General features: G+C 45.8%; 1 protein-coding gene across 6 annotated transcripts in view; it reads right to left on the reverse strand.

The window, feature by feature from the left end:
• Window positions 1-14,328, reverse strand: part of LOC139280082 (src substrate cortactin-like) — an 85,083-nt gene that overhangs the window by 37,796 nt on the left and 32,959 nt on the right. For 4 of the 6 annotated variants that reach the window (XM_070899577.1, XM_070899576.1, XM_070899578.1 and 1 more), the window contains 3 exons: window positions 8,202-8,312; window positions 4,412-4,466; window positions 3,136-3,246 (listed from right to left, as the gene is read on the reverse strand). In XM_070899577.1, the coding sequence (XP_070755678.1) occupies window positions 3,136-3,246; window positions 4,412-4,466; window positions 8,202-8,312 (277 nt within the window). The remainder of the gene's footprint in view (window positions 1-3,135; window positions 3,247-4,411; window positions 4,467-8,201; window positions 8,313-14,328) is intronic. The other 2 variants (XM_070899581.1, XM_070899579.1) reach the window with 1 other exon arrangement.

Here is a 14,328-nt window from a genome sequence, read left to right on the forward strand (position 1 = left end):
AAAAATAAGAACTAAAATCAGAGCTCATTTTGAAAGCCATAATATTGCAAATGAGGCTATAGCAGACAAAGAACCATGTTTGACTCAAGTGAATACTAACAGTTGCACAAATGAGTTTAGTAAGATCATCAGCTCATCAAGATATCTACAGTCAAATGACAAGGCAGAGAACTTTTAAAATTTCAAAGACAGTCCTGGAAAAAGCGCATAGGTCTGGCACAGACATTTATCTCACTCGTCCTGACTGGAACAATAAACCAATTGAGATACTGGACAGCTGACCAATTTAGAGACTATTCATCAGACGAATCAGGGCGCTTATTCCTGCAACAAGCTGACTTGTGAAACTGAGGCTAGCAAGGGAAGCTACATCTCAAATGTCCAACAGGCCTGATTCAACAAAGTGGGAACTAAATAGCTCGATAAGCTCAGAGAAGGAAAAGTTGTCATAATTCAGCAGAAGTGCGGCAGCAAGTGTCAAATTTGATGATGCAAGGACTAAAGAGGAGAAGGCGATGAAAGGAAACTGGATAAACCTGCAGAAAACAGAGCCGTCATTGGTGGAGATAGCAGGAAGTCAAGTTGTACTTTCAATTTAATACTGGTGGAACTACCTGGTCACTCCACAGTAAACAAACTACTGTCACCGCAAAAGCCCGTCATTGGTAACCAGAACATGGAACAAACACTATATAGAAAGCTCTGACAGAAAAGGGTTTCTTCCAATCACAGAACGCATATCAAGGAGTGATAAGAGCAATGTAAAAACCATGTAACAATGATTTTAATCTCAGTACCTTTGGTTTAACTATTGATATTGGAATTGGTGGATTTTATAATCAATACATATTTTACCATCATTGAAGTATTATTTAAATATTTATTTCTTTTGAAGAGAGAGATGCATCAATATTGGTGTAACTTTGTATCAAGAGTCAAATACAGTAAGTTCCCCGACTGTTCCCTTTGACCTGGAAATGTTTGCACAATTGGAACCTGAAGACACGGGACTAAAAAGGCTGACAGATAGGAAGTCATTTTAGAAATTCTGCAGGCTTCTCTAGTTTGTTAATGATTGCAAGGTGGAAATGGATAAGAAATGGCTGAGGAGTAGAAAACAACAGGTAGTTGAGGTAGCAAGTCAGAGAGGTTTAGGCAGGGAGTTCCAAAGCAACAGAAGGCAAGGCCACCAATGGTTGAGCGATTACAATAAGGGGTGCTCAAGAGGGCAGAATTAGAGGAGCGCAGACCTCTTGGAGGGGTTTTGGGGCTGGAGAAGATGAGAAATAGGGAGGGGCGAGGCCATGGGATAGATTTAAAAACAAGGATGAGAATTTTGAAATCGAGTCATTGCTTAACCAAAAACCAATGTCGGTCAGTGAGCTCAGGGGTGATGGGTGAATGGGACTTGGTACGAGTTAGGACATGGCAGCTGAGTTTTGGATCACCTCTAGTTTACGTAGAGTAGAATGCGAGAGGCCGGCTAGGAGTGCGTTGGAAGTTGAAAAAGACCTTGGAATCTTTAGAAGACTCAACGTTTTAACTTTTGGGGATAGTGTAAAATGGATGATAATAGAGCAACGGCCCGTTATACATCTCTCCCAGTTTCTCCAGATAATGAAATGTCAGGAATTCTCGTATATGCTAATCACAGGTTTCTCGGGGTGCATTTACGCTACAACTTTAGCATTGGTGCAACACTGCTGCAAAAGTCTTGCAGTGTAAATCTTGAGGCTGGGCCTGCCTCCAATGCGAAGGCGGAATGCGTGGAGTCTCATTCGACTGCATTCCAGAATAAGATCAGGCTTCAAAGCTGGATTTCCACTGCAGAACGCTTCCATCGGTGTAAAGTGCAAACGGTTTTTGCACTGACACCAACACGGTCATATAAAAGTAGCTTTGATTTACAACATCAATAATCTCTTGGGACAAGACAGTCTCAAACCACAATCTGAAGTAAATATCTCGAGAGATTGAAAGGTTTCCGAGCCATTTGCAACCTGGCAAGATTTCCCCAAAGATCAGGGCTTACAAAGCTAGGTGGAACGGTAAGCTGTGAGGAGAACACAAAGCATCTGCAAAGGGATACAGATAGACTTCCCTGGAGTATAATGTAGGGAAATGTGAGTTTATTCACTTTGGTAGGAAGAATAGAAATACAGAATATTTTTTAAATGTCAAGAAACTTTTAAATGTCAGTGTTCAGAGAGATTTGGCTGTCCTTGTGCAAAAAAACACAGAAAGCTAGCATACAGGTACAGCAAACAATAAGGAAGGCAAATGGCATGTTGTCCTTAATTGCAAGGGGGTTGGAGTATAAGAGCAAGGAAGTCTTGCTACAATTGTACAGGGTCTTGGTGAGACCACACCTGGAGTACTGTGCACAGTTTTGGTCTCCTTATCTAAGGATGGATATACTTGACTTGGAGGAGATGCAATGGAGGCTCACTAGATTGATTTCTGGGATGCAGGGACTGTCTTATGATGAGAGATTGTGTAGAATGGGCCTATACTCTCGAGTTTAGAAGAATGAGAGGTGATCTCATTGAAACATACAAGATTCTGAAGGGGATTGACAGGGTAGATGTTGAGAGGTTATTTCCCCTAGCTGGAGTGTCTAGAACTAGGGGGCACAGTCTCAGGATAAGGGGTAGGCCATTTAAGACAGAGATGAGGAGGAATTTCTTCACTCAGAGGGTTGTAAATCTTTGGAATTCTCTGCCCCAGAGGGCTGTGGATGCTGAGTCTCTGAATATATTCAAGGCTGAGATCGATAGATTTTTGGAGTGTCAGGGATCGGGCGGGAAAATAGAGTTGAGGTCGATAGTCCTAGCCATGATCGTATTGAATGGCGGAGCTGGTTCGAGGAGCCGTAGGGTTTATTCCTGATCCTATTTCTTATGTTCTTATCACAAAGGAACATTGGAAACCAAACAGGCAGAGCTACCTTCCTAGAATTTCAGCAGATTGCGAAGAGGAAAGGCTCGGGTGGCGAGAGAAAGCAAATCCGTGAAAACAACAGAGGTGGACCCATGCAGTCTCGGACTGCATTAAATTAAAAACCACCCCCTCCCCCTCCTCTATCTCTGCAGTTGGAGGAAGAGGAGAAACAATAGAAAAACAAAAATGACACACCTCTCTGGGACTCGTGAACTGCAGTTTTGCTCTGGTAATCGAAGCCCAGGGCGCTCTTGTCCACTCGATCCGCTTGCACTCCATACTTCCCCCCAAAACCAGTACTGTAGTCTGAATAATTCAAGACAGCAAAAGCATCAAAAGCAGCAACATGCAACATCTTGGCTTGTGGCGGAAATGCAAAGGCCCCACGATTTAAGCCACCGTAAGCAGTCCAGGTATGAAGCAGCGCCAGAAAAAAAACAATTGCATTTTATTCACATATAGGATGCTGTGTTGCTATAGTGTAAGCAGAATGCACAGGAGGTAAGCTGCAATGGTCTTTTTAAAAAAAACCTGGTGGAAAACAGCCCTCTAGAGCTACATTCTACCGAGGGTTTGCTGTAAATGCCTTGCGAGAGATTCAAATTTGCCTCGAGGTTTCATTTTCACTGCTAAGAATGAACAGGAAAGGAGTACATGTCTAGCAAACATCAGGAGAAAAGGGATTTGGGCAACAGGTCAAGCGCCATCACTTTAAACAGCGTGCGATTAACAACAGCTACTTACAAAGCATTCCTAGGACAGTCTCACCCTTCGTTCTGACCAAGTAAGATGTTCATTTTATAATTGATTAAAAAAAAATATAAGTGTGTTTTAGTTGGAAAAGCTTAATTAAAATGGGCAGGGCATCGGACAAAAGAGAACATCCAGTTAAATAATCTGGCCGCGGTTCACTGGACACTCCCATATAACACCTGGTACAAACACACGGAGGTGACTCAAGGCAGGATACATGTGGGAAAAAAACACCTAGAAGATTCAACAGGATAATCATATAGAATCCTACAGCCAAGAAGGATTTCAGAATAAGGGGTCGTCCATTTAAAACGGAGATGAGGAGGAATTTCTTCTCTCAGAGGGTCGTGACTCTTTGGAATTCTCTACCCCAGAAAGTTGGAGATAGACAGATTTTTGAACGACAAGGAAGAAAAGGGTTATGGGGAGCGGGCAGGGAAGTGGAGTCGAGGCTAAGATCAGATCAGCCATGATCTTATTAAATAGCAAAGCTCTTCGAGGGATCACATGGCCTACTCCTGCTCCTATTTCTTATGTTCTTATGTAAAGAGGCCATGCGACCCATTCCCAATAAAACAAACCCCCCCCCCCACCCCCCCACCCCCGCCATTTAAAAAGAACAATTCAAAAATCTTCTAAGGGCTTACACAAGTAAAGATCCAATTGGAACATCACATAGCTATTCAGTCTAACATTCAACTGGTGAAAAGCACTGTACCTTTTTGTGATGCATGTTTGGCTGTCTTGCCTTCATATTCAAACCCCACTGCAGACTGGAAGAGGCAGAAAAGACTTGAGTCATACAGCAGTCAGCATTCCGGTTTGGCACCAACACATTGCCTAGGTTAGTGCCCATGTGCAGCACTTTGTACTTCTGAAAAGCAGCTACAATTTCCTCAGCAGTGTGTACTGGGTTCCTGCACCAGGGGGAGGGGAGCCAAAGAATTGGACTCAAAGGGTTGGATTTCCCGCTTGTTATCGCCCCGAAAGGGCAGCAATGGCGACGGTGAGCTTTTCCGGGTGGGCGGGCCAGCTTCCAGCACCTTGCCAGGTTTACGGGGCCGGTTTTGAGGTGGGGGGGGGGGGGGGCGGAGCATTACCACCCGGAAGAGGCAAGCCGGTGTGTAACGCCCCTGGTTGAGACACGGACTGGATTTTCCGTAGAGCGCTGTGCTGGGACCGCCTGTGAAAGCGGGCAGTAGCAGCTACAGTGAGGGAAGTAATGTCGACCTCAGGCAAGTGGGATTGTTTTTTTTATTTTGGTTTTTTTGCGATTTATGTTGTGGTGGCGTGAATTACTTATTGGGAATGTTTTGGGTCGGTTTTATTTTTCCTCAGGCCTCTCTCAGAGCGCTCCAAGGCCAGCTGTTTAGCTCGGGATTTTCGTTTGCTCGTGTGCAATGCCTCCTTTAGTGCTCCGCCCCACACTCAGGGCCCAGCTGCCCAATTTTGCTGACTGAGACGCAAACTATTCCGGGGCACAAACGTTACCGTCCCGCAGCCAGTACCGAAATGAGCAAAGTTGAAAATCCAGCCCAAAACCTTTCAGGAGCGAGGAGTGGAGGAGCTGGCACCTCAGCCTGCGGCTCCCTCCATGTTTAAGCTCGCGAACAAACCTTGCAAATTCTACTGTGGCACCACTTTGGAGACGAAGCTCAGGCAAAGAAAGGAAACAAACGTGTGACAGAACCCCAGCGAGCAAATGTGGGAGAGAAAATACGTCATATATTTTGGGGTTGGAGAGGCTGGTGAGCAAGAAGTGTGGCAAGCAGTATCCACATACTGCTAAACAGCATCAATTGCACAAATGTCAAATAACCTCTCGGCCGGCGCACAGACAAATCCTCAGATCTGCCCCGAAACATGCAATTATTTTACATTGCAAAATCTTTCCAAAAGAATGTAATACTATTAGCCATTTTCAATCATTATTTCACCACCCCCACCCCGCCACCCCCCACCAGTAAACACCATTAACTGTCTCAAACCAGGGGAAGGGAGGGCTGTGGAGGCTCAGTCTTTGAGTATATTCAAGACAGATCGATAGATTTTTGAATACTAAAGGAATCAAGGGATATGGGGATAGTGCAGGAAAGTGGAGTTTAAAGATCAGCCATGATCTTATTGAATAGCGGAGCAGGCTCGAGGAGCCAAATGGCCTAGTCCTGCTCCTAATTCTTATGTTCTTAGGACGATACATCAACCTTGCCTCCTTCAAATTATGGCAGCAGTCACAGAAGTAACCACCAAAATCGTTACAGCAAAAGCCATTTAAAAACAATACTGTAGCAAGTCTCTTTCTGGCTTAGGATTAGGGTGCAAAGGTCAGGAAAGGAGGGGGGTGGGGCGTGGAGATTTCTGGGGGGGGGGCGGGGGGATGCACGGGATTGGACTGCGCATGCTAGATGGATGAGCCCAATGGAACAATTCAAAGGAAGCAGGAAGCGGCATCGCCAACCTCCCATCTGGGGTTACACATCAACTGGGCACCTCTGGGCATGGGTGCCTGAAGAGCATGGCACTGGGGCCAGCATCTAAACTGTGTCAACTAAAGGATCTGTTGGCGGTCTCTGGGCAAGTAAGGAGCAGGTGAGGACGCAGCATCAATTCTCTTCATTCCCCACCCCATGTTTTTCCAGTGCTCCAGGAATGGTGATCAGCTGCCAGATGTGCCGATCGCCAGGCAACCAGGCACAGCTGCAGATGTGACAGCATTCGGCCATGCTGCTCCTGTCTAGTGACGGTTTAATAGGCTGGGGGAGGGCAGTTCAGGACAAACTGCGCCACATTCCCTCCATCTCAAATCCTTCACTGCCCTTTGCTGCAGCTCTCAGATCTTTGCTCAGTGGGTAGCGCACTCGCTTGTATGAAGGTTGTGTGTTCAAGTCCCACTCCAGGGACTTGAACACAAGGAAAATCTAGGCTAACACTCCAGTGCAGTGCTGAGGGAGTGCTGTGCTGTCAAAGGTGCCGTCTTTTGGATGAGACGTTAAACGGAGGTTCTGCTCACTCAAGTGGATGTAAAAGATCCCAGGGCGCTATTTCAAAAAAAAGCAGGGGAGTTCTCCCGCGTGTCCTGCCCACTATCTATCCCTCAGTCAACATAACAAAAACAGATTATCTGGTCATTATCACATTGCTGTTTGTGGGAGCTTGCTGTGCGCAAGTTGGCTGCCCTCTTTCCCACAATACAACAGTGACTACACTCCAAAAGTACTTCATTGGCTGTAAAGCGCTTTGAGACGTCCAGCTGTCGTGAAAGGCGCTATATAAATGTAAGTATTTCTTTCTCTTTCCTTCCCGTGACTGTGATCCGTTTAACTCCTTCCCAGAATGCCTTGCACTTCAAGTTCAAACAATTCCTTCCACTGAGTGAAACTATCAATCCAGGCCAGTAATATTTTTGCAGCTCTGCACTGAACAGGATTAAAGTGGCCTCTATCTGCGCTGAATTCCACAGGGGTAGCCAGTTTTGAATAGGCTTCCACATTCTGAAGAGCGAGGCTTGCGTACTAATTTGGGGAACAGGGAGTAAGGTACATTGAAGTACCAAAAGCAAGATGACCGACACCTCGACTGTTACAAACTCTTTCACACCCCACCAACTCCACCTCTTGCTAATTTTCTCCCCTCTGAAAACATCTGGACTGACTGAAAACTTAACTTCCCAAATGCGTCACCCTCCTGCACCTTGCTTAATTGGTCATTAGTCAGATGTGAGCACAGTATTTGATCATAGGGAGTGGGGCCGGGGGGTATATACACACACACATCACATGGCGGGGGGAGGGGGGGGGCGGGTGTCGGTTCGGTCGGGTCGCTGGAGAACTTACATTTCTATAGTGCCTTTCACAACATCAGGACATCCCAAAGCGCTTTACAGTCAATGAAGTACTTCTCAAACATAGATACTGTTGTAATGTGGGAACATTGGTAGCCAATTTGCACCAGCAAGCTCCCACAAACAGCAATGAGATCAGTGGCTGCTTCTAGGTGTTGGTTTGAGAGATAAATATTGGCCAGGGGACATCTGGGAGAAACTCCCCTGCTCTTCTACGAAATATTGCCACGGGATCTTTTACGCTCATGAGAGAGACCAGACGGGGCTTCGGTTTAATGTCTCATCCGAAAGATGTCAGCTCCGACAGGAGAAGGAATCCCGAGTGATCTCCTCTCCTTGACGTGCTGCTACTACTGCCCACGCGTACAGAGAACAGCTAACTCAGCACCGATTAGGAATCAAAGCTCGTCAGTAAGGTTCAACTGTTTAATGGATATAGACCCACTTGAATCACTGGGGAAACAAGCCAACCCTTTCATCCAAGGAATCCACTTAATAAGGTAACTACACATTTACTGCAAACTCTGTGTGAAATAGGAGGTGGCGATTTAGCCATTCTGTAACTAAGAGCGAGAGGTAGCAGATGGCCCCATGGGGTAGGTGTAAACAAAAAGTTAACACACATGCACAGTTCATTCAATTGACCGCATGCAGCTGCAGTACTTGCCTTATCGACCCTGTCCTTCTGTACGCCAAACTTCCCACCAAATCCTTTGACGGAGTCTGTCTGAGAGCAGTGTTTGGCGAGTTTAGCGACATATTCATGTCCAACGGCAGACTGAAGAGAGAGAATCAATCGCACATTAAAATGGTGATGCTTTACTGCCTCAAACAACATCATGTGCCTCTCAGGAGGAACCAAATTGAACAACAGTCCATCACTCACTCTCAACAGTGGATGGATGCAGAACGAGGGAAAGAAACTGTTACCGCGGCCTTTAAACCCTTGGTCCTTTCTGTGACTGTACTACTTTCTCTAGTCCACAGAATCACAGAATGGGTACAGCACAGCAGGAGGTCATTTGAGCCGTCAAGCCCGTGCCGGCTCTGTGCCGGCTCTCTGCAAGAGCACTTTCAACTAGTCCCACTCTCCCGCCCTTTCCCCATAGCCGTGCAAATGTATTTCCTTCCGCTACTTATCCAATTCCCTTTTGAAAGCCACGATTGAATCTGCTTCCACCACCCTTTCAGGCAGTGCATTCCAGATCCTAGCCACTCGCTGCGGAAACAAGTTTTTCCTCATGTCGTCTTTGGTTCTTTTGCCAATCACCTTAAATCTGTGTCCTCTGGTTCTCAACGCCAATGGGAACAGTTTCTCCCTATCTACTCTGTCTAAACCCCTCATGATTTTGAACAACTCTATCAAATCGCCTCTCAACATTCTCTGCTCCAAGGAGAACAACCCCAGCTTCTCCAGTCTATCCACGTAACTGAAGTCCCTCATCTCTGGAACCATTCTCGTAAATCTTTTCTGCACCCTCTCCAAGGCCTTCACATCCTTCCTAAAGTGCGGTGCCCAGAATTGGACACAATACTCCAGTTGAGGCCGAACCAGTGGTTTATACAGGTTCATCATATCTGCCTTGCTTTTGCACTCTGACTATTTATGAAGCCCAGGAGCCCATATGCTTTCCTAGCCACTTTCTCAAGTTGCCCTACCACCTTCAATGACTTGTGCATATATACCCCCCAGGTCTCTCTGTTCCTGCACTCCCTTTATAATTGTACCCTTTAGTTTATATTACCTCTCCTCGTTCTTTCTAGCAAACTGTATCAGCAAATGTATCTACATACTGAACAATACGGAGCTTTGTAAAGTCACAGGAAGTGCGACCCTAATCAACACAACTTCAGAGATAGCTTACTTGCACCATTTAGCATCTTGACAGAATTGCATCCCAGCTCCACGTGGGGAAACCTCTCAATGCTGGAACAGATTTGGGGTGCAGAAAAGATTTACAAGAATGGTTCCAGGGATGAGGGACTTCAGTTACGTGGATAGACTGGAGAAGCTGGGGTTGTTCCCCTTAGAGCAGAACAGGTTGAGAGGAGATTTGATAGAGGTGTTCAAAATCATGACGGGTGCAGACAGAGTAGATAGAGAGAAACTGTTCCCATTGGCAGACGGGTCGAGAACTAGAGGACACAGATTGAAGGTGATTGGCAAAAGAACCAAAGGCCACATAAGAAAAAACTTTTTTTTACGCAGCGAGTGATTAGGATCTGGAATGCCCTGCCTGAAAGGGTGGTGGAGGCAGACTCAATCACTGCTTTCAAAAGGGAGTTGTACAAGTATCCGAAAGAAAAAACTTTGCAGGACTACAGGGAAAGGGCGGGGGAGTGGGACTAGCTGAAGTGCTCTTGCAGAGAGCTGGCACAGGCTCGATGGGCCGAATGGCCTTCTTCTGTGCTGTAACTATTCTATGAATCTATAAAAAAAAAAATTGCAATGGTCATATGATGTATTGACATTGACTTGGTAAACAAACACGTGCACACACTTGAGAAAACACTTGATATTCACACTGTAGGCCTCTGTTGAGTTTGCAGCAGTTTCACAAAAAGCCCAAATCAAAGGCAATGCAGATAAACCCGGCACAACTCATTTACCCGCCATCGGTTAGCAATTGCCTCACCTCAGTTTTACCCACAACCTACGCTTGGCTCCTCCAGACGTGCTTCAGGGTTAAACTGGCCAATGCTGTTTGCAGGCTAGGTGCCACATATTACAGTGATTACTGCTGGCTTCACTGTGATGAAATGAGACACTGTACTGATAAAAACAGGCACCAGTTATGTTAAAAGCTTACTCCAATTTTTAAAAACGGCAGTGAAGGCTAAAAAGCTTCCGTAATTTTGCAATACAGATTAGAAAATGGAAGTAAAGATATACAAGGCTCCATTCACCTCATTTCAACTGACAAAATATGCACTAATGCAAAGCACATGCTGAATCGGTTTTTGAAATATTTTCACAAGTAGGACATTTTGTGTGGAACATTCATTTCTGTATGAATCACCGGCATGCTGGAATACATGTTTGGTCCCAAGGGCAGTATCAGCATGTCTGGCCTGCAATCTTTAATATGCAATAGGAACTGCAAGTTAAGAGTTACATTAAGTCTACAACAAGGAAACAGGCCATTCGATACAACTGGTCCATGTCAGTGTTTGTGCTCTACACGAGCCTCCTCCTACCCCTCTTCATCTCACTCCATCAACATATCCTTCTATTCCTTGCTCCCTCATGTACTTATCTAGCTTCCCCTTGAATAGATCTATGCTATTCACCTCAACTATTCATTGTGGTAGTGAGTTCCACATTCCAACCACTCTCTGGGTAAAGAAGTTTCTCCTGAATTCTCCACTTGATTTATTCGTGACGATCTTATATTGATGGCACCTAGTTCTGGTCCAAGTGGAAACATCTTCTCCATGTCTCTCCCATTGAGCTCACACCAATTCATGCCCCCCCATATCGCGAGTGGAAAGATGCTGCAACGGAGAGCTATTACCCATTGGGAAAGGCTGAGCAGGCTGGGGCTCTTTTCTCTAGAAAGAGAGAGACAGCTGAAGGGTGACCAAATAAAGGTCTTTAACATTAAACTAAAAGGTTAGAGTTTACAAGCAAAATGTCTATTCTCTAACTAAAAGCCATCTTAATTTCCTTTCTGCAGTAGTGCGAGAGCTTGAAATAATGGCGCATGGACACACACTACCTTTGCCACCATAAATGCTCCCTCAATCATAAGAAAGAAAGAAATAAGAGCAGGAGTAGGCCATACGGCCCCTCGAGCCTGCTCCACTATTCAATAAGATCATGGCTGATCTTCGACCTCAACTCCACTTTCCAGCGCTATCCCCACATCCCTTGATTCTCCCAGAGTCCAAAAAAATCTATATCTATCTATCTCAGCCTTGAAGATACTCAATCTTGCTTACAGATTCTTACTGAACATAGTTCATCAGTTAGAAGCACTCACCCATATTGGTGAAATGCTAACATTTATATTGTTGTCTATACCGTGGGGAGAGTTCCCCTGCCTGCTTCGGTCCTGGCCTGGTTTTCACTGTGGAAAGATCTCCCTCGGCCTTGCCAATTCTGGCCACCCTCTAAGGGGATCAATGGGACTTAACCTGCACAGGGCTCGTCATTCTAAAAAAACAAGTTAAAGGGGCACAAAATAAATCCCCATCATCACTGGTGCCAACATTTGTCAGGATACAAAAAGGAACCGGATCCAAGGCTAGTTTCCAGTTGAACCACCTGAGCAGCAGCAATAACCACCACAAACCCAAACCCTACTCTGCATGGCCTAATTTACAATGTTAGTTTGCCAATCTTCCCTGCTTGTTATGGTCCATACTGTGGAGAGATCTGTCCAGTTATAGAGCAATATATAGCGGAGGGGAGGGAGAATTGGAGAGAAGCAGTGAAACAGACTCGTCATTGGTTAGTTAAGAAACAACAGGGTTTGGGACATTGGTCACAGCACTGAAAAGATATGGCCGTGCTTATCGTACATAGGCGCACATGTTGAACTATGGGTAGGGGGCAGGGGTAGGAACAAAAGAGCCACTGCTCCTATCTAGACAAGACAGCTCTCTTTCTCTCCCCCCACCCCCACCACAGTACTCTACAGGAGAAGTTTAATGCAGTTATCCACATGCAAATCTAGAGGTAATAAATGTCTAATGTATGAAATTCAGTATTTATACCGTTTATAGATTCAACCTTCCTCTCAGCCCTTTAGACTTTTTTTCTGGTAATTTCTAGAAAGCAGAATGATGTCCAGTGATCTACTGTGTGCTGTGCAGTAATCAGAATGTGTCAATATTTACTGGCCCACTTGCAGCTCGACAATCAAAAGTGACCTTTATGCGTTTTTGACCCAGGCAAGAGAAAATATCGGAAGTGAATCACAGAGATATACAGCGCAGAAGGCGGCCATTCGGCCCATCGTGTCTGTGCCGGACGAAAACGAGCTATCCACCCTAATCCCACTTCCCAGCTCTTGGTCCGTAGCCCTGTAGGTTAGTGCATATGTAAGTACTTTTTCAATGTGATGAGGGTTGTTGCCTCGACCCTTTCAGGCAGAATGTGTGGAGTGTAACTGCTCAACCAAAATGAGCTAGGAAGCAAAGTTTCACTGCACTGCAAGTTCTTGGTATTTTATCCATAATCTATGTCACTGATGCCTGGATTTTCTCAACATTAAACCTCTGTCAATACGATATTTTCCTTTTTCTGTTCGAGTTTGACTGGAAAGACTGCCAAGCATTTTCTTTGCCATATTTTCAAACTGCAATGGATCACAAATTTAAAAAGAAATTCTCGTCTTAAAAAGAAAAAGACTTGCAATTATATTAGGGGTTTCACAACCTCAGGGTGCCCCAAAGTACTTTACAACCACTTAATGGGCCCAAGTTACCACAGGATAAAAAATGGGCGCCCCCCCCGCCACCCCCCCGAGCTGGGCGCCTGTTTTTCGTGCCTAAAACGGCGGCAGAAAAAAAACGCGCTATTCTGGAGCGCTTTGCAGCTCCTTGTCTGTTTGGCGCGGCGCCCAGGGGGGCGGAGCCTACACTCGCGCCGATTTTGTACGTGGGAGGGGGCGGGTACTATTTAAATTAGTTTTTTACCTGCCAGCAACGCTGCGCGTGCGCGTTGGAGCGTTCGCGCATGCTCACGCATGCTCAGTGTGAAAAAAAACATTGGCACTCGGCCATTTTTGTAGTTCTTTGTAGCTGTTTAATTTTTGAACATTTTTTTAATAAAAGCAAATTCCATCAGCACATCAGCACTTGCAGCCTTCTCACTGTTTCCTTCCCCTCCCCACCCTCCACGGCTACAAACCGCTGTTTCCTTCCCCTCCCTCCCCTTCGCGGCGGCAAACCGCTGTCTCCTTCCCCTCCCTCCCCTCCGCGGCAACAAACCGCTGTCTCCTTCCCCTCCCTCCCCTCCGCGGCAACAAACCGCTGTCTCCTTCCCCTCCGCGGGAAAGAACGGGCGCCTCCTCTCCCCTCCACCCCCCCCCCCCCCGCGGGCAGAACGGGCGCCTCCCCCCCCACTGCGGGAAAGAACGGGCGCCCCCTCTCCCCTCGCGGGCAAAATGGGCACCTCTCCCCCCCCCCCCCCGTGGGAAGAACGGGCGCCTCAGGCTGACTGCAGAATTCTCTGTGCCTGAAGCACTTTCACACAAGTAGGAAGATGGTTTATTTAATCTTTTCTTTGCTTATAAATGTTTATTCAGGTTGGATTTATTTGTATAATATTTGTAGAATATAAATAAGGATTTATTGTAGAATTTAATGAGTTCCCTTCCCCCCCACCTCGTTCTGGACGCCTAATTTGTAACCTGCGCCTGATTTTTTAATGTGTAGAACAGATTTTTTCAGTTCTACAAAAATCTTCACTGGCTCCATTCTACTTTAGTTTGGAGTACGTTTTCACTGTGGAAACTTTGAAATCAGGCGTCAGTGGCCAGACACGCCCCCTTTTGAAGAAAAAATTCTGTTCCAAAGTAGAACTGTTCTACCTGACTAGAACTGCAGAAAAAAAAATGTGGAGAATTGCGATTTCTCAGATAGTCCGTTCTCCACTAGTTGCTTCTAAAAATCAGGCGCAAATCATGTGGAAACTTGGGCCCCTGAAGTGTAGTTACTGTTGTAATGCAGGGAAACTAGGCCTTATTCAGCAAAGTGTCAGCTGTTGCTCAGTGGGCAGCACAGGGACTCGAGCACAAGAAAAACATCTAGGCTGACACTGTGGGAGGTGTCGTCTTTCGGATGAG

The sequence above is a fragment of the Pristiophorus japonicus genome, chromosome 14, assembly GCF_044704955.1.
Source record: "Pristiophorus japonicus isolate sPriJap1 chromosome 14, sPriJap1.hap1, whole genome shotgun sequence".
Taxonomy (NCBI): domain Eukaryota; kingdom Metazoa; phylum Chordata; class Chondrichthyes; family Pristiophoridae; genus Pristiophorus; species Pristiophorus japonicus.